Genomic DNA, 20,524 nt, shown 5'->3' on the forward strand with positions numbered 1-20,524 from the left:
GGTATTGATTTGAACTTTTTGCGCCAAAGTACCTTCATCTCTAGGAGACGGAATGCATCACCTTCCTGAGTGGTGTGTCGGCTGCATGGTCCTCTGATGTTTATACTTGTGTACTATTGTTTGTAGAGATGAACATGGTACCTTCAGGCATTTGGAAATTGCTCCCAAGGATGAACCAGACTTGACATCATTTTCTGACCTCAATCCGAAGGAAAAATTGTGGGGAGAACTGAAAAAGCATGTGCGAGCCTGGAGGCCTACAAACCTGACTCAGTTACACCAGTTCTGTCTGGAGGAATGGAACAAAATTCCAGCAACTTACTGTGAGAAGCTTGTGGAAGGCTACCCAAAATGTTTGACCCAAGTTAAACAATTTAAAGGCAATGCTACCAAATACTAACAAACTTCTGACCCAGTGGGAAAGTGATGAAAGAAATAAAAGCTGAAATAAATCATTCTCTCTACTATTATTCTGACATTTCACATTCTTAAAACAGTGATCCTAACTGACCTAAGACTGGGAATGTTTTCTAGAATTAAATGTCAGGAATTGTGGAAAAACTGAGTTTAAATGTATTTGGCTAAGGTGTATGTTAACTTCAAATTTCAAATGTACATATCGGGTACAAGACAGGTCCTCTGAAATAATAGCACCAAGGAATTTAAAATTGCTGACCATTCTAATTCTGATGAGGACTGGCTCATGGACTGATTTCTTTCTCCTGAATTCAATAAATTATTAGTTCCTTGGTGTAGCTGATATTGAGTAAGAGATTGTTGTTATGGCACCACTCAGCAAGATTTTTAATCTCCCTCTTATATGCTGATTCATCACCTTTGATTCGGCCAACTATGGTAGTGTCAGTAAACTTAAATATGGCATTGGAGCTGTGCTTAGCCACACAACCATATGTGTAAAGTGAGTAGAGCAAGGGGCTAAGCACACAGCTTTGTTGTGCACGTGTGTTGATGGAGATCAGAGGAGACATTGTTGCCAATCCAAACTGACTGGACTCTGCAAGTGAGGTAATTAAGGATCTAATTGTATAAGGAGTTATGGAGGCCAAGCCCTTGGAGCTTATTGATTAGTTTTGAGGGAATAATGGTATTGAATGCTGAGCTGTAGTCGATAAAGAGCATCCTGATGTATGTACCTTTGCTATCGAGATGTTGCACAGTTAAGTGAAGAACCAATGAGATGGCATCTGCTGAAGACCTGTTGCTCCAGTGGGCAAATTGGAGCGGATCCTGGTCATTCCTCAGGCAGGTGATACATTTCATCATCAGCCTCTCAAAACACTTCATCACTGTGGATGTAACTGCTACTGGGCAACAATCTTTGAGGCAGATCATTATGCTCTTCCTGGGCACTGGAACAATCGAAGCCCCCTGCTCGAACTAGGTACCTTATTTTCATAATTGCATTAAATGTTATGAATGTTGTTTCAATGTTTCCATGCATTTTTGTTGTTTGCTCACAATGCAATTAGTTCAATATTACTCGTCCATTAAACTAGACAAACTCCCAAATATCCAAAGAAAGACTTTATTTATAAAATATGCATTCCAATTTGGCAGATTTACAGAAAAGTTAAAATAATAGAATTGAAAAAATTCTAAATTTATTTTACCATTGTCAAATAATCATAAGCACATCTTTAATATGATTTAAAAATGGGAGGATTTTTGAACTTTTGGATCCCATTTTCCCCAACAAGAAACCCATTCTAACCCAATGCATTATGATTGGTACTTGTGATGTAAACTGCTGTGGACTTTCTTCATTGGAATATACAGCAACATTGGTGAAACACTTTCATACAAATTCAATACACTTTTGTAATGTGAATATATTGCCATTAAAAGTTGCAAACATGAACACCAGCTCACAAGGAGCTAAATATTAACTGAATTTATCCTTTCGAATATATCAGGTACTCAAAGCAAAAGAATTTAATGCAGTACCATCACTAGTCAAAACTATGAGGCCGAAATGTTATATTGGGAAAAACTAAAAGTTTCCTTAGTGTTTATGAAATTCAGCCAATTCCACTACCCTTCATCTACTCTTTAATTAGAGATTTAGCATAACGTTTACAGCATGTAAAAATTCAAAAACCATTTTTCTTTCAGTGCTTTTGTTGACCTGAATGCACCCAAAAAGTCAGCTGTACTGCATGTCATTACCCTTTTGATGATTCTTTAAAATGATGCCTTTATGAATACAAAGAGCTCTCGTTATTGGCTTTGAAGTGGGAGCAAAAAAATAGTTGCAAAGCTTGTGAACACAATTATCTCCTATTACAGCTCAGACAGCATTCAAATAAATGGGAAAGCTGCCAGTTGATATTGATTCAGCAGATCATAACTAGGCTTGTTCTTAATGGGACTACCTTTGGCCTCACTGGTCAAACGTAGTTATTGTAGATCCCACTCCTATTTCCAACTAAACACCATTGCTAAAAGTTCATGGTTTTGATGAGGTGAACATAGAATGGACTACTGATAACTGACACTCAGAAGTAACTTCAGAATTAAGAACACAGCAAACATTCATTTTCAAGCACTGTATAAAGAATGGCTAATTTACTGCCACAACAAAACAATATTTATGTAACCTTATTAATAAGGCCTTCAGGAATGTAGTATTAAATATTGGTAAATTTGGAACAGAGAAAATAATAGCCGAGGGAACAAAAAATATCAGCTGCCAGTAACTGTCTAATATAAAACAAGAGTTTTAGTAGCATTCAAAAATAAAACCAACCAGGTTGCAGTAATTGATAACCATATTAATTATTGACAAAATAGGGAAACACAAATTTCATTTAAAATGTGCTAGGTTTAACCAAGCAGCAATAAATTTCTGGCTCACAAACCACTACACATTTAACATTAGTTGTGCGGAATACCACACTTAATTTCAAATCTTCTTGACATTAAAGTATCTTTCCCATTCACCTCCAGAAAAAATAAACTACATTTTTGACAAAGGACCAGTCTGAAAAGTGCTGTCATTTACATTATGTAATAACATTTGAATGTTGAAGTCTTGGTTATAGTGACGGGGCATTGCATATTCCAATAAAATTTTAATTCAATAAGATCTTTTTAAGTTGGCATGTAATCTTTAACCTATAAACAATGAAAATCAAAGAAATGAAGATGCTGGAAGTCTGAGATAAAAACATTAGATGTATCAACACACACAAAATGCTGGAGGAACTCAGCAAGTCAGGCAGCATCTGTGGAAATGAATAAACAGTCAACATATTGGGCTGAGACCCTTTGAAGGGTTTTGGCCCAAAACATTCATTTCCATATATGCTGCCCGACCTGCTGACTTCCTCCAGCATTTTTGTGTGCGTTGCTTGGATTTCCAGCATCTACAAACTTTTATATTTATAATGTTATACACTCATTAGTTCAGGTAGCACTTGTGGAAAGAAATTGAGGTTAATGTCAGGTCAAAGGCATTGTTATCTTAGAATATCCTAGTGAAATCCTACAAATTCCCTTGTACAGTTCTTGTAAACCTTCTATTAAAATAGATTAAACAAATAGTCAAATATAATCCTTCTATTAGATGGACAGTATTTTATGTACAAACTCAAGGGCAAAGTGATACCAAGAAAAACAACGTAAAGAAGACAGTTTAAAGAATCCAGTCATTCTTGTAATATTCAAAAGTAATTGTTAATCCTGTTCCCAACCTGAAGTTTTCATTACGCATTTATCAGGTAGTACTGGTCATTTCACAGCAAAGAATCAGAGAACATTTAAACAATAGATAAAGCATTTTTCCCTCCACAAATGTTTTGAGTTTATTCATTACAAAAATCAAAACAAAATATTAGATAGACTTACCATTCTCTGGTGACTACCATTATAAAACTATACAGACAAAATAAGTTATTTTATCTACAACAGTAAACAATTTAATACAGTGTGATACTAATATACAAGTTTACAAATGCTTTATGGATATTAAATAAATTCATTTCAATTTCCATCACAAGTTTCTGGATTCTTAATCTTTTGGGATCAAATTTTATGGTTTGGTCCATTTAAATCTCAAATTACAGTTTGGCAGCACAGAAATGGTCTACATTGGTTTATCTGAGAAATTGCAAATGAAAACTTAGCTTGTTTTAGAATTTGCTTTGTACAATTTAGAAATAAATTGTATTTATTTTTAAAGAGTTGGTCTGAATTATGCTATCTACAGTTGAAGAGCAGATTGTAGGCCAGCTGTCCAGTGTGTTCCCATTTAAAAACAAGTTGTATTTCAAATAATTACTCAAGCAATTGCCTTCAATTTGATTTAAGACAGCTTCTCAAATTCACCCCCTTCTCACCAGCAAACCTCTAATTAAGAACCCTGATTGCAAATTGCATAGATTATGGCCATTAAGGCCAAGCATGATCCTACTTAATTGTCTAATATGTGATCCTTTGCATCTAACCACCAATATTTCAAGTCTTGAGTGCCATTATTTTAATCACTGATTATTTCTCACATTTGAGAAAAGTTATCATGGCCAACAATTTCCTTAATATCAACTCCAAGTGCTTCAGGTGCTAGCGTTTAGACCTTTATTTTAAGTTTTGCACTTGCACATGAATGAAGTGTTATGCTAACCGACTCTGCATCATGCTTTGTTTGGATCTGTGCTGTTCTTCGGTTCATATCCATACAAAAATGTTGCAACTATCACCAGGAAGGTTCCAAGGAAAAAGACACTATAAGAAAAACAGATCAGCAGAAGTTTCTTGTTACAAAAACAGCTTTCAACTGACATGTATACAACATACACCATAATGGAAATTTACAATGTATTTATTACTTCAATAAGTATAATTTTGATGAACATTCAATTCTGCTAATTTCCATTCTGCAATTGTTAGAATTGCATGGATAAGGTTCCTCCCCCCCCCACCCAAAATGTCTATTTGAGTATTATAGCACAACCATTTATAAAACCCAAAATTCTTCTGGTTGTATTTTCACTTAAATTGCACATGTATACATGAAATATGCATTGGAATTCCACTGTCTCTTTTATTTAAAAATTCCAATGTTTTTCAGATCTCAGTCTTGGTATACTTTTGTCCCAGCATACATCTATATCACATTCTATATTACATCTAACTATTTGATGACTATTGCTTGTTCATTATATGCAATCAAGGTCTTTCCATGACCCTGATTGTTCTTCACAATTTACTCCTTCAAAAGCGGTTTGCAATTGCCTTCTTCTAGACAGTGTCTTTACAAGATAGGGGTCTCCAGCCATTATCAATTGTCTTCCTGGCATCAGTAGTCACATTACCAGATGATATGCACCACCCACTCATACAACCATCCATTGCTTGTTCCCATGACTTGATGTGACCCTGATCCAGGAGCTATGCAGGTGGTACACTTTACCCAAGGATGACCTGCAGGCTAGCAGAGGAAAGGAATGCAGTACAATTCCTTTGGTAGAGACATGTCTCCACCCTGCCACCCTTTGATGACTACAGGTAGCTAATAATACAACCTTTTCAATCTATACAGGAATGATGTGAACTGAAAATTTAATACCTTGTGGTTGAATACTGTCTTAATTCTGAAAGTTGTATCAATAGTTTTACAGAAACACAATAAAGCTGAGGGGGTGGTGAGGGTTGCCTGTACTATGAAACAAATTTGTGGAAATCCAATAAAACTGTCACATGGTTTGATATATTGTTATAAGCATCTTTCAATGATATAGGAGCAGATACCTTTACTTAAAATGCTTATTGAGATGCCTCTAAACCCTTTTTCAGGTATTAATACAATTACTGGTTACAGTTCTTTTTTACATCAAGGAATGTTTTAATGAGGAAAAACAAGTATCTTTTGTTATGTTCCCTGATAACACTGGTTTCATTGTTGTACTAATACCAGAAATTTTAGTAGAAACCCGAAGATAAATGTCACTATTGTTTATTCAAGTGCAGTTTCCTAATGCATCCAAACAAGAAACAACTTTCTTCATGCAATTTCTAGAGACTTTCAGCAGTAAACTGTACAGCTTCCCATTCCTATCATTTTTTTTCCCTGCCATACCAATTACTTCGATCAATCTAATCACACTTGATAGATACAGATCCTTCCCTGGTGACTGCTTTTCTGTCAATTGTCTGTAACACAAACAATTCACAAGTTAGAAAAGCAATCACAAACCGAGTTTTCAGCTGGCAGAAGATTCCTGCAGTCCCATGGCAGCAGGTAAATCCAGTCTTCTGGTTTTCCAAATGCTCGTCTATATATACAGGCTGTATGCAAATCAGCCATACATGGGCTGGTAATGACATGTATGCACAAGATCTAAACCCTTCAAGTATGGTTGCATTGCAGGCTGTCATCTGAAATTGCAAATTCTGCTTATCAACATAGAAGCTAGAGTAAAATTGAGAATCTGGTTAGAATGGAAACAGCTTAATAAATACTAAGTAGATCTTACTACTGCACTTGACTCAAAATTAGAAAAAAGTACAAGTGTTAATGAGTTAAAGGATTGCTTTAATCTTCTCAACTGTTTTTACTTGAATGGAGTTATGAGAAGGGATTACCACTCTCATTTGAAATTTGGGCATGGGGCAAAAAGACATCAACATATTGTATACACAATAGCTCCCTCCTTCACTGGCAGACCATTGCTGTAGCATGCATCATCTAAAAGACACGCAGTCCAGCATTTTTGATATTACTTTACAATCCAGTACATACTACACTGCAAAAGCACTGCAACTTCCTCAAATCATACATTATCCTCAAATGGAAATGTATTCCCTAATTACAGATATGGTCAGCATCATAATAGTCCTTCGCTAGCATAACTGAGGACTGCAGCAAATCAAGTCATCAGCTGACCACCTCTTTTGCAGGGATTATTAGAAGCAGTCACTAATTATTGCTCTTAATAATGACAGCAATTCATGAATTTAAAAAAAAGTCTTAGATGTCAAGGGGCACCTCATATCTGCTCAGGGACAGCATGGTAGCATAGTGGTTAGCACGCTTTACAGTACAAGCGACCCAGGTTCTGTTCCTGCCACTGCCTGCAAGGAGTCTGTATGCTCTCCCCGTGACCATGTGGGTTTTGTCTGAGTGCTCTGGTTTCCTCCCACAGTCCAAAGGCGTACCAGTTGGTAGATTAATTGGTCATTGTAAATTATCCAATGATTGGACGAGGATTAAATCAGGGAATTGCTGGGTGGCATTGCTCCAAGGGCCGGAAGGGCTTATTCCACACTGTATCTCAATATATTAAAAAAAAATTGGCTACATTAGATGGCCCCCGTATTTCAAACGTTTGCTTTACAACAGCTTGCTGTTACGAAAGACCTACATTAGTACCTGTTTTCGCTAGCCAAACAGGATCTTTCCCTTTTATGAAAAAAAGACGCCCACTTTATATGTGTGTTACCCTGAGAAAGACTACCATGACTGTGAAGCCTTGTGGGGGCAGTTGTGCGCGCATGTGTGTACATGCGTAGGTGTGCACTTGTGTGTATGTATGTGCCAATTTTTTTTCTCCACTTCGACTTTGGCTTGCTGTCTTCCTGATTTTGATAAGTGAAACGACACCGTACATACAATATTTCTATTTTACATAGGCTGTATATTCATCATATAATTCCTGCCTTTACAATATGTTCATGTTATTTTAGGTTTTATGTGTTATTTGGTTTGATTTGGTAGGTTATTTTTTGGGTCTGGGAACACTCAAAAATTTTTCCTATATAAATTAATGGTAACTGCTTGTTCGCTTTATGACATTTCAGCTTACAAACAGTTTCATAGGAATGCTCTACCTTCGGATAAGCAGGGGAAACCTTTATCCTATAGATTACAGCTGCCCTCTAAATACTGGAATAGTATTTTCTTAATTACATTGTGATGGTGCAACTGGGAGTAGTTCTAATCAAAGTAGGGAGAAAAAAATCAATAAATGTTATTCAGAGCATCAAATATCCAAATATCTCTAAAATATTTTAGAAATAATATCAAGTTATGTATATGTTAAAACTTAAGTGGTATTAAGTAGAACAAGGTAAAATAATTAGAACCATAAACACAGAATGATACATTCAATTTTACATAGATTATCTAGTCTATTATTTTCTTTAAAACAAAGACTAAGTAAAGGGATAAAAAAGCAATATATTTTTTAAAAATCCTCCTTGTTCTTAGTACCTGGTAGGCACAAAATCTTGTAACCAGAAGTAAGAGATCAATGTTGAAAGAATAATGGATAACGAAGTAGCAAATCCTTTCAAGATGTTGTCTGCATATTTGATGACCGCTGCAATTACTAGACCACCAAGAGCCTGATCAGAAAGAAATAGGGAAGAGAGAATTATGCAGAACTGATTGTACTTTTAGGGTGTCTCAAAATCCTTTTTAACCACACAATTTAAAACAGATTGCTCTCTTTCAACGTGGCCTGGCATTACTATCAGATGCAGCTAAGTGAAAGCACTTAGCTTTCACCAAGTGACTTCATATTCAGGTCAGCAATTAATTTCCTTCAATTTAACTCATTTATGGAATATAGCTAAACTCATCCTTAGATACTAATCAACACAGGTTCTGTTACATACTTTAAAACTGCAGCAATTTTCAGAGTTGGGCTGCTCTCAGGAACCTCAAAGTATTCTTAGTGCTGAAGTGAAGAGTTCATCAGGTAACTCACTCTGCCTGAACAAATTTCACTGTTGTAGCTTAGATGAGAAGACCTAAAGCAATAGGCTGAGATGGCGTGTACAAGAATAGTAAAATATTGGATCTCAGAGCTTAACATTATTATGAAAGCTGCAGAAGGAAGCTATATGCAGTACATAATTAGGCAGGTTGAGAATGTGATTCCAGAGGCAGAGCAGCAGTTTTGGAAATCTGGGCTTGGTTTGGACAGGCAGACTGGAGGCAGACCTGGAAACTGGACAATGGTACAACTGGCAATGATGATCAATGAACTGGTAACTGGGAACTGGGAACAACTTCAGAATGACAGTCAGAAGAACAAAGAGATAAATTAGAGAACAAAAAAAAAGGAGGCAACCTGAAAACAACCATTGGAACAGAATTCATTATAGGCTTAAAATTGGGCTAATATTTGAAGAAATGTTTAGCAAGGATAAAGTTAAAAATGGGAAAATTTACAATTTCTATAGCTCCAATCACGGCAATGAAGTCATTTTCTGGTTTGCAAAACTTCACGTTTCCATGATGAGGCAGAATTTCTTTTAATGCAGCCATCTCTGTACCAGCAGGAGCAGCATCTTTTACCCATCACTAGAGGTGACATACAAACTCTCATAAGTTACATATTGGGAATGCAATGTGGGATCACAATGAATTTGAAGAATTATATTCAAGTGCATAAAATAATCACTTGATACCCTCAAATTCTAATTATTGAACAATTAGATATTTATTTAAATGTACAAAGCACATCAAGAAAACAAGAAGACAAAAAATCTTAAGTTTATACACCTGTACTTGTTGACCCTACGAATCTGATTTACAAATAAAATACAAGAGAGGATTGATGGCGACTGAATGAGTTGCAAGCACATAGTTAACTTGTGGGGATATTTATATATTTATTTAATAATAAGAATTGTTGTGCGTTAACCTGGCAGCCATTTTAAGTCTTATGGTGACTCATCCTTATCTAAAGAATTGATTGAGAAACAAAATAAACAAGGATTCTGGATTTGGCAAGCTCAAAGTGACTGGACTAGAAAGCATCCACTATAAACTGAGCAAATATGTACATGTAGAACACAAGATCAATGCAAGGAATTGTTCTTAAAATGTAACATAATCAGTTTACATCCTAAATGTGCAAGAGCTCCAGCTGCCAAAAACACAAAGCAAAGCAATGACATAAAACTAAATGGAAGCATATAAATTGTTTGAAATTAGTACAGATAAATCTTTTATTTGCAGTAATCAGATTTTTTTTCCTTCCATTTGGATCACAGCTACCACCAACAGCCTTTTGAACAAGATCTCCTGGTTGAATGTGGGCAACAGTGCAAATCATGGGCCTCATCCAACCTTGCCATTATTTTTTAATAACTTTTATGAATAAACTAAGAATACAGGAATAAATAATGTTATTTATACCTATTTCTTGAAGGCATTTGATGAAGTCTAAGAGGTTGTTTACCAAAACTGATGCTTATAGATTTAATGATGCTGAACAGTTGTGATGACAAGAAAGTACTCCATTTCACAGGATGTAATTAGTGTCATCTGTGAGGAAATGTGTTTGGGAATCAATCCTTTATTTATGACCAGATGGGAAAACAAGTTTGCCAAATTAAAAAAAGGAACACATTTATAATTGGAAGCATTACATTACTATAAATATTAAAAGATCAAATGAATTGGCAAAACTGTAGTAAATAGTGGTATGGGCCTATTAGGTAAATAGGATCTAGATCAGTTATTCTTTTTGTTACCATCAGATTTGGCTGTAGGGTCTGCTTCCGTGCCTTACAGCTCTATGAAAAGAGTTCATATAGCATGGAAACAAGCAAACTGAACAGACTCAGTGAATGGTGACATCTCCCCAGGGTAAAAATAGTTTACTTCTCCTCCTGTGTACCCAAGATTATACTTAAACAAAAACCTCAACCAGGTCCCAGTTCCTCCATGTTTTTGTAACTACATCCACTGAGAGATAAAACATGTGTACATGCACATAAGCGTGTGTGGGTTTGGGTTGTTATTTCTCTTCAGTGCCGAGACCTTAACATCATTTCTCTTGTTCCACATCTTTCTGATTATTAAGGGAGGAAAAACCAAAACAAGATATTACATCATGTAAAAGTTCATACAGGAATTCCAATATCTTCATCCACCTACCTGCAGAGTAACAACGATCCAAGTGATTTTGTTGTAACCTTGGAAAAATCCGTGTTCGTGTATTCGCCGACCATCATATACATATACACCCATCATTCCAAAAATGCTGCCAAACAAACCTAGAGACAATGTCGATAGTTTAGAATGCCTTTTTGTTATTGTTATTTTATATAATTTAGTTATTTTACATTAATCTGTAAGCCTAATTTAAATTCCCTGATTTTCAAAAAAAATATTTTGATATAACAATTTAGTGCAGGTCAAGAGTTAGATTTGAATTTCAATTAAAACTTTAAATCATATACCATCTTTACACTTAGAACACTATTTCTTTCCTCTGCAAACCCTCAGTCCAAGTCAGAACACTGCAGCACAGAAACAAATCATTTGGCCCATCTCGTCCATGCTGAACCATTAATCTGCCTCATCCTATTGACCTGCACCAGACTATAGCCCTCCCTACTGCTCCCATCCATGTACATATCCAAACTTCTTAGATGTTGAAATTTAAACAAACCTGTATCCACCACTTGAGCTGCAGCTCATTCCACACTTTTACTACAATCTGAAAGAAGTTCTCCCTCATATTTGTCTTAAACATTACCTTTCACACTTAAACCATAACCTCAGTTGTAGTCTTACCTCATCTTAGTGGAACAAGGCTACTGGCATTTACCCTATCTGTACTCCTCAATTTTGTACACCCCTATTAAATCTCCCTTCAATCTTCTAGATTCTAGGAAAAAAAGTCCTAACTATTCAACCTTCCCCTATAACTCAGGCCCTTGAGACCCAGCAACACCTTTGTACATTTTCTCTGCACTCATTCATTTATATCTCTGGTGTAGGTAGGTGACCCAAACTGCACATAGCATTCCAAATTTGGCATTACCAACATCTTACACAATTTCAACATAATGTCCCAACCCCTCAACTCAGTACATTGATTGATGAAGGCCAATGTGCCAAAAGCTTTCTTTATGACCTTATCTACCTGTGATGTCACTTTCAGCAAAGTATGGATCTGTATTCACAGATCCTGTTCTATCACACTCCTTACTACTCACCATGCAAGATCTATCCTAGTTGGTCTTCCTAAAGTGCCATATGTTACACCTCAAACAAGAGAAAAATCTTCAGATTCTGGAAATCCAAGCAACACACAGAATGCTGGAGGAACTCAGCAGGCCAGGCAGCAACTATGGAAAAGAGTAAACAGCCAACTATTCAGGCTGATACCCTTCACTAGAACCTGATGAAGCATTTCGGCCTGAAATGTTGATTGTCTACTAGCTGAGTTCCTCGAGTACTGTGTGTGTTGCTTACACCTCAAACCTGTCAGCACATTTCTCCTGCTGGTCCAGATCCGACTGCAAGTTTTGATAGTCTTCCTCACTGTCCACTATCCCCCAACCTCGGTGTCACTCACAGATTTACTGGTCCAGTTAATCACATTATCATCCAGATCGTTGATATAGAAGACAAACAACAATGGACCCAGCACTGATCCCTGCAGCACATCACCAGTCACAAGCCTCCAGTCAGAGAGGTAACCAACTACTACCAAGCTTTGGCCTCTTCCATAAAGCCAATGTCTAATCCAATTTACTAACTCACCTTGAATGCCAGTGACTGAACCTTCTTGACCATCCTTACGTGCAGGACCTTGTCAAAGGCCTTGCTAAAGTCCATAGCCTCTGTTTCTCCTGAGTAAATATAAATGTAAAAAATCTATTTTCGATCTCACCCATCCCTTTCTGCTCCAAACAATTATCAGTCTGATCTTCCAGAGGACCAATTTTATCCTTCACTATCCTTTTGCTCTTAATATATCTGTAGATATCCTTAGGATTCTCCTCATCTTGTCTGCTAGAGCAACCTCGTCTTCTTTTAGCCCTCCTGAAATCCTTTTTAAGTGTTCTCTTGCATTTTTTATACTCAAGTAGCTCGTTTGTCCTTCCTGTCTCTACCTGCTATGCACCTGCTTTTTCTTAACCAGGGCCTCATTATCTCTTGAAAACCAAGGTTCCCTAAACCTGTTATCCCTGCCTTTTATTCATAAACATACAAACTCTGTACTCTTACAATTTCACTTTTGAAGTATATCTTTGCCAAAAAAGAACCCTGTCCCAATCCACACTTACCAGATCCTTTCTAATACCATCAAAACTGGCCTTTCCCCAATTGAGAATCTCAACCTGAGAACCAGACCTATCCTTTTCCATAATTACCTTGAAACTAATGGCCTTATGATCACTAGTTGTGAAGTGTTCCCCTCCACAAACTTCTGTCACCTGCCCCATCTCATTCCCTAACAGGAGATCTAGTATCACACTCTCTAGTTAGGACTTGTATATACTGATTAAGCAAACTTTCCTGAACATATTTGACAAACTCTTTCCTATCCAGCCTTTTATAGTATGGGAGTCCCAATCATTACGTGGAAAGTTAAAAATCATCTATCACAACCTTATGTTTCTTGCAACAGTCTGAAATCTCTCTACACATTTGCTCCTCTAAATCCCGTGGATTGTTGGGTGGTCTGTAACAATCCCATTAATGTGATCATACTTTTGATTCCTCAGTTCCACTGATAAAGCCGCACTAGATGAGCCCTCCAGTCTGTCCTGACTGAGCACTGCCATGACATTTTCCCTGACTAGTAATGCCACCCCTCTCTCTTTAATCGCTCCTGCTCTATTACGTCAAAAACAATGGAACCCTGAATATTGAGCTGCCAGTCCTGCCCCTCCTGTAACCAAGTCTCATTAATGGCCACAATGTCATAATTCCACATGCTGATCCATGCCCCAAGCTCATCTTACTTTCCTACAATACTCCTTACACTGAATATACATAGCTCAGAACATTAGTCCCACTATGCTCAACCTTTTAATTCTATCTTTGTATGCAGCTTCATCATCCTCTCTTTATCAGTTCTAATGCTGTGACGAAAATTATATACATTACTTCAGGCATGGTCAAATCAAGATTTGGTACAGACTTAACAAACACAAGGTGGCCTACAGATGTTGTTCATCCAAAACAACACAAAATGCTGGAGGAACTCAGCTGATCAGGCAGCATCTATGGAAAAGAATTAGTCCGCATTTTAGACCAGCCCAAAACATCAACTGTTTAACTTTTCTGTAGATGCCGCCTAACCTGCTGAGTTCCTCCATATTTCACATTGGTCTCCCTTTCTTTCACTCTAGAAATAAAGCTCGTCACTTAGTTTGCATTTTTTTTTTAAATGATGGCAAGTTGTGCTAACATGGTTAATAACAGGTACTTCACACTGAGATCCCTATATTCATCTACCAGGCTTTTTGACCAAATTATACTGCCTCACATTATTTGTGTTAATAGATCATAAATTAGCATTATTCAAGGAGGAAGAAAACATTGCCCTTTCCATGCCCTATAGGTTTAGAATGATAAAACAAAACTAAACCTTGTCCCCAAACATGAACAGATCACAAGCCCACACTTCCACAAACTTCTGTCTTAATTAATTTATTACTGGAGTACAAATTGCAAAATTTAGCAAGGTCAGTCCGAAGTAGGTTATGTACATCAAATGATATTGAAGTAACATCTTAAAGCGATCTGGAGGAGTTTTTAAATTTTATTGTTCTCCCTTTGGAGATGACACATGCATCTTGAAAATAAACATGATACACACAACATCATCCTTTTCAGAATCAGAATCAGATCTATTATCACGAGCATGTGTTGTGAAATTTGTTAATTTAGCAGCAGCAGTTCAATGCAGTACATGATAATATAGAGGGGAAAAGAAGATAAAGACAATTACAAGTATATATGTGTATTCAATAATTAAAAAAGTACAAAAACAAATGTACAGTCGGCCCTCCTTATCCACGGGGGAATGGTTCAGAGACTCCCCGCGGATACCAAAAAACATGGATGCTCAAGTCCCTTATTTAACCTGTCTCCGTTCAGTGGTCTTTAGGACCCAGCAGAACCCCGGACTTTATTTAACATGTCTCAGTGCGGTGGACATTAGGACTCGGCAGAGAAGTTCTGAATCCGCAGGGTTTCTGTTCACAAAAATCTACAATCATGATTGAAAATAAGGTGGAAGTAATAAAGCGATTGGAAAGAAGTGAAATGCCATCGATCACTGGAAAAGTGTTATGCTACAGTTGGTCAACGATCGGAACAATTTTAATGGAGCATGTGAAAGGCCCTGCCCCGATGAAAGCTACAATTATTACTAAGCAACGCAGTAGTTTAATTATTGAAATACTTACGTTTCTTAAGTGTTTTATGTGCATAGAAAGGTAAAATATATACTATATACTAAGACAAACGTTTGACTAACTGACGCTAAATAATACCGGATGTACCTGTTCTGACTTCAAATCTTATTTAAAGACGGACTCAGGAATGGAACTCATTCATAACCCGGGGACTGCCTGTACTTTTAAGTAATTTCTAGATTACTTAAAATACCCAATACAATGTAAATGCATGTAAATAGTTGTTATACTGCATTGCTTCGGGAATAATGACAAGAAAAAAGTAGTCTATACATGCTCAAACAACGAGTACTGTAAAGAGAACTTCCAGGTTTTCCTGATCTGCGGTTGGTTGAATCTGTGCATGGGGAATCCGCAAATAAGGAAGGCCGACAGTATATTAAAAAGCTTGTTAAGATGGAAAAACAAGTGAATATTAGATGAAATCAAACTATTTTGTATTTACAAAAACTCAAACTGCTTGCTAATGTGTTATTTTCTAATTTCAAATGTAACAACTAATTTGGATTTTGGCAAAGTTTGTTTTGCAATGCCAAATAGTGATTATTTGTATTTTTGAAAATACCAGTACCATATCTTTTGTATAAGAAAATCTGGAGAAGTTTTTTTCATTGTTGCAGGCTTCACAGGCTGTTTCAGGATAATTAAAGTGTGATTTGCCCATCTGAAAGCCAGTTACAAAATATCAAAATAGTGAATAAATCCCCAGATCAGGTAACAGATTAGTGCAAATAGAAAAATAAAATTAATTGTCATAAACCATCCTTGGTTTTAGCCTGTAACCTACTGAAAAGGTCTGAGAATTACAAGTGATACCAAATGGAAAAACTGAAGTGTACTATTTACTGCAAATATTGTGGATTCCAGTTAATTGGGGCAGGTGCTTATGTCAGACAACTCTTAAAGAACATAAACTAATGATAAACATAGTTGGCAACACACACAAAATGCTGGTGGAACACAGCATCTATAGGAAGAAGCACTGTCGACGTTTTGGGCCGAGACCCTTCGTCACGACTAACTGGAAGATAGTAAGATTTGAAAGTAGGAAGGGGAGGGGGAAAATCGGAAATGATAGGAAAAGACTGGAGGGGGTGGGGATGAAGCTAAGATCTGGAAAGGTGATTGGCAAAAGGGATACAGAGCTGGAGAAGGGAAAGGATCATGGGACAGGAGGCCTAGGGAAAAAGGGGGAGGGGAGCACCAGAGGGAGATGGAGAACAGGCACAGTGATGGGCAGAGAGAGAACAAAAAGGGGAGGTGGGAAAATAAATAAATCAGGGATGGGGTAAGAAGGGGCATTAACAGAAGTTAGAGGTCAATGTTCATGCCATCAGGTTGGAGGCTGGGATACATAACAAACATAGCTTTGTTTATCTGGGACACTATTCCACTTAATTGCGGCAGGAGACCATTACTGAACAGTTTCTAACTAGCGTCAGATGCATGCACCTGTGTGACTGTTACACTACACAGTGGTTAAAGTGAAGTGTTTTTAAATAACGCCAGTTGCGTGTGCTTGTGGTCAAAAAGCAGTGATTTTTGCCATTGATAATTGGTGAGAAATAAGCACAAGACAATGCAGAACCATTTTGCTCACTGCAGTTACAAGCAATTTCGGGCTTGGTGATAACCAGAAATGGCTGGGAATTAAAAAGAAACCACTTAACTATTCCCAACAGGAACTATGGAGAATTTGATGGTATCAGCAATCATCTTCAATGTAATAATGAAAACGAAAATTTGGAGGATGCAATTGTCGATAGCATTGTATGAAGGCAGTCCATTTACTGCACAAGGTGTGTGCACTGATTTTGTTCATTTACAATCAAAAGAACATGCACCACCATACACTGAATGAACTCCTCCATTGATAATAGAAACCAATACACAGTTTTATAGTACTGCAGTGGTATTTTTGATAGTGTTCCAATTTGTTCTATATTTCATTTAAATACCTAATTTGTTACTCAGTTCAATGTTTTTATACCTTTTTAAACAAGGTTCAATTTTAAAAACAATATAGAATATTCTGCACGATCTGAACAGAACATGAACATATAGTACAGCTTGTGACTTGACCTCAAGTGCTTTGGCAACAATTTTATTTGCTTTTGGTGGTTCCTTTTCTGCCTTGATTAGATATGAACAATGAGTCAATTCATATTCAAGACACTCTGCCAGTTGGACCACTACCAATTCTGAATTCCTCAATGAATATTTGGAAGCAAATAATATACCTAAATTTTTTTTTACATGAGTAACTTTAACAATGGAGTCATCTTCTTAAATACTTTTTTCTTGATTTATGAATATTTCACAACCAAAGCAGATTATCTAACCATATTAAATTGCTTTCTGTAAAAGCATACTATGCAGAAACTGGCTATTTTTTTTTCCTGCATTACAACTGTGGATACATTTCAAAAGTGACCTCTTTACTTAAAAAGTTTTTTATTCTGGTGTACCAAGTTAAATGAGATACAGGACAAGTCTCCTGGAATTTGCAGAATCCCTTTTAGAATGCAGAGATTCATGTCAGATTTCTTACAACTTTTATTCCTCTATTAGGTTATCTAGATGATGTGGTCATATTTTTTGTTAGCTGTGGTGCAGTGAGATTTCAAAGTATTTGATGCTATGTACTTAATTTGCTCACATATCTTTAAGTAATATTGATCAATCCTATTCTGGAGCGAAGTGGAAAACCGCATTAGAAGAAGGCTTGTGCAATGTGGCTGAATAAGCCATAAAGCTGACTAATAGGGAAAGCTGGTGCCCTCAGTCTTACCATTGGTCAAAGCTTCTTGTTCTAATGAAAATCCTTGAACTTTTCTATGTTCCAGTAATATTACTGTTCATTTTTTTCTAAACTGAACCAAATAGACTGGGTCTGGTTAATCTCTTTGCACACTACAAATCTGACAACTGAGGAATCAATCACTCCCTTTACCTCAAGTTGGGACACAAAACCTGTACATAGGTGTAGCCTCAAAGTACCATATAATTTGGAACAAGATGATGTTCTTCTTTACTCAAATCTGCCTGCAATAAAAATCATTAATTTGCCTCATGAGTTCCTTACTCTACCTGCAGTTAACTTTCAGCCACTAATGTACTCGGGCACCCTGAACCATAACATCATTTAATCTTACCATTTGAAATTAACTCTACTTTTTTTTTTCAAGTTTCCAAATTAGATTTCACCTGTAATGCCTTTGCTGATACAGTTAATGTGTGCCTATATTCATACACAGTAAAGCCTCACTGCATCTTGTCCACAGCCCACATTGCCACCTAGTTTTGCTATGATTAAATGTTCCATAAAAATACAATTTCTTTTGATTTTCCAATACTTATATGGATACAGACCACAGACAATATTCACATTCTATGTATTATTTCACCAACTAATCCGCAACCTCTGCAAGATGACTGGATAATGTTTAAAGTGCTAATAAAAACTAGTACGAGTTGGTGCACACTGCATGATGTCATCACAAGGATTAGAAAGGATTGAAATGTAAAGTTAGAAACAGGAGAGACAGGTTGAGATATCTGAGCTAAGTGACTAATATGTGATCTCTTACAAAGATTTCTTGGGCATTGTCTGCAAATCTGTTTATTTAACCTTAAATGATTAAGTGTTTAATTCTCAGTTCTGACATGCAGGAGCCTTACTGCATCCCAACATTAAAAATCTGAAATACATGAAGTAATATTACTTTGAGCTTTGGGCGAAGATGACCAATTATAGTTAATCATTATTTAACTATGCACCTCATTAAGTTTATTTCCCAAATGTAAGGGAATGTCACCTTTAACTTGTGTATTTTATCTTTCTTCAGTAGAAGATGTTTTGGGACCCTTCATCGGGTCATAGACAAGTACAGCACAAAACAGGCCCTTCAGCCCATCTGGTCTGTGCCAAACCACTTAAACTGCTTACTCCCATTGACATACACTAGGCCATAGCCCTCCATAACCCTACTATCCACGCACCTATCCAAACTTCACTTAAACATTGAAATCAAACTCGCATGCATCACTCATTCCACATTCTCATAATCCTCTGGAGTGAAGATTCCCTTCATGTTCCCCTTCAACTTTTCACCTTTAATCTTTAACCTCTGGTTGTCGTCCCATCCTACCTTAGTGGAACAAGCTTGTTTGCATTTACCCTATCTATACCCCTCATAATTTTATGTACTTTTATCCAATCTCTTCTCAATCTTCTACATTTAAGGAATAAAGTCCTAACTTATTCAATCTTTCCTTATAACTCAGGTCCTCCATGTACTCTTTCAATCTTATTTACATCTTTCCTGTATGCTTGTGATCAAAACTGCACACAATACTCCAAATTAGACCTCACCAATGTCTGAAACAACTTCAACATAACATCCCATCTCTTGTACTTAGTACATTGATTTATGAAGACCAAGGAGCCAAAAACTTTCTTTACAACCCTATCTGTGATACTGCTTTCAACAAATTATGGGCCTGTATTCCTAGATTTATTTGTTCTACCACACTCCTGAGTGCCCTGCCATTCACTGTGTCAGACCTACCCTGGTTGGTCTTACCGAAGTGCAACACCTCGCACTTGTCTGCATTAAATTTCATCTGCCATTTTTTCAGCTCATGCAGTTCCCTCTGCAAGCATGATAGCCTTCATTGCTGTCCACTACACTCCCAATCTTGGTGTCATCCACAAATTTGACCCAGCACCAATCCCTGACACATCACCTGTTAGAGGCAACCACCTTCTACCACTCTCCGGCTTCTCTCACAAAGCCTATATCTAATTCAATTTACTACCTCATCTTGAATGCCAAGCAATTGAACCTTCCTGAACAACCTCCTATGTAGGACCTTGTCAAATGCCTTACTGAAGCCCATGTAGACAACATCCACTGCCTTGCCTTCAGCTACTTTCCTGGTAACTTCCTTGAAAAACTTTATTAGATTGGTTAGACATGCCCTTGTGGACTACAGTTAATCAGTCTACATCTATCCCAAAGCTTGTACATCCTGTCACTTGCAATACATTCATATAACTTTCCCACAACTGATGTCAGACCACTGCCCTATAATTTCCCGGTTTATGTTTAGAGCCTTTCTTAAACAGTGGAACAACATTGGCTATTCTCCAATCCTCCGGTACATTTCCCTTCGTTAAGAATGATTTAAGTACCTCTGCTATTCTAGAGTATGTTATGAATGTACCACAGCTCTGAGGGGCCGAAGGGGCGGGAGCAGCCCCCTCCTTCCAGAGAATCGCGAGCACTATTAACTCGGGTCTCGGACCCAGGCAAATGAAAGA

The 20,524-nt window shown here is 37.0% G+C and overlaps 1 protein-coding gene across 8 annotated transcripts in view; it reads right to left on the bottom strand.

The window, feature by feature from the left end:
- Nucleotides 1-593: 593 nt before the first annotated feature.
- LOC132402090 (UDP-N-acetylglucosamine transporter-like) overlaps nt 594-20,524 on the bottom strand; it is a 66,923-nt gene continuing 46,992 nt past the window's right edge. For 7 of the 8 annotated variants that reach the window (XM_059984656.1, XM_059984657.1, XM_059984653.1 and 4 more), the window contains exons 6-8: nt 10,913-11,031; nt 8,231-8,364; nt 594-4,743 (exon numbers count right to left, since the gene is read on the bottom strand). In XM_059984656.1, coding sequence (XP_059840639.1) covers nt 4,653-4,743; nt 8,231-8,364; nt 10,913-11,031 — 344 coding nt within the window. In that variant the 3' untranslated portion in view covers nt 594-4,652. Of the gene's footprint in view, nt 4,744-8,230; nt 8,365-10,912; nt 11,032-12,529; nt 12,619-20,524 lie in introns of those variants that run through there. The other variant, XR_009514805.1, reaches the window with a different exon arrangement.

The sequence above is a fragment of the Hypanus sabinus genome, chromosome 11 (genome assembly GCF_030144855.1).
Source record: "Hypanus sabinus isolate sHypSab1 chromosome 11, sHypSab1.hap1, whole genome shotgun sequence".
Classification (NCBI taxonomy): Eukaryota; Metazoa; Chordata; class Chondrichthyes; order Myliobatiformes; family Dasyatidae; genus Hypanus; species Hypanus sabinus.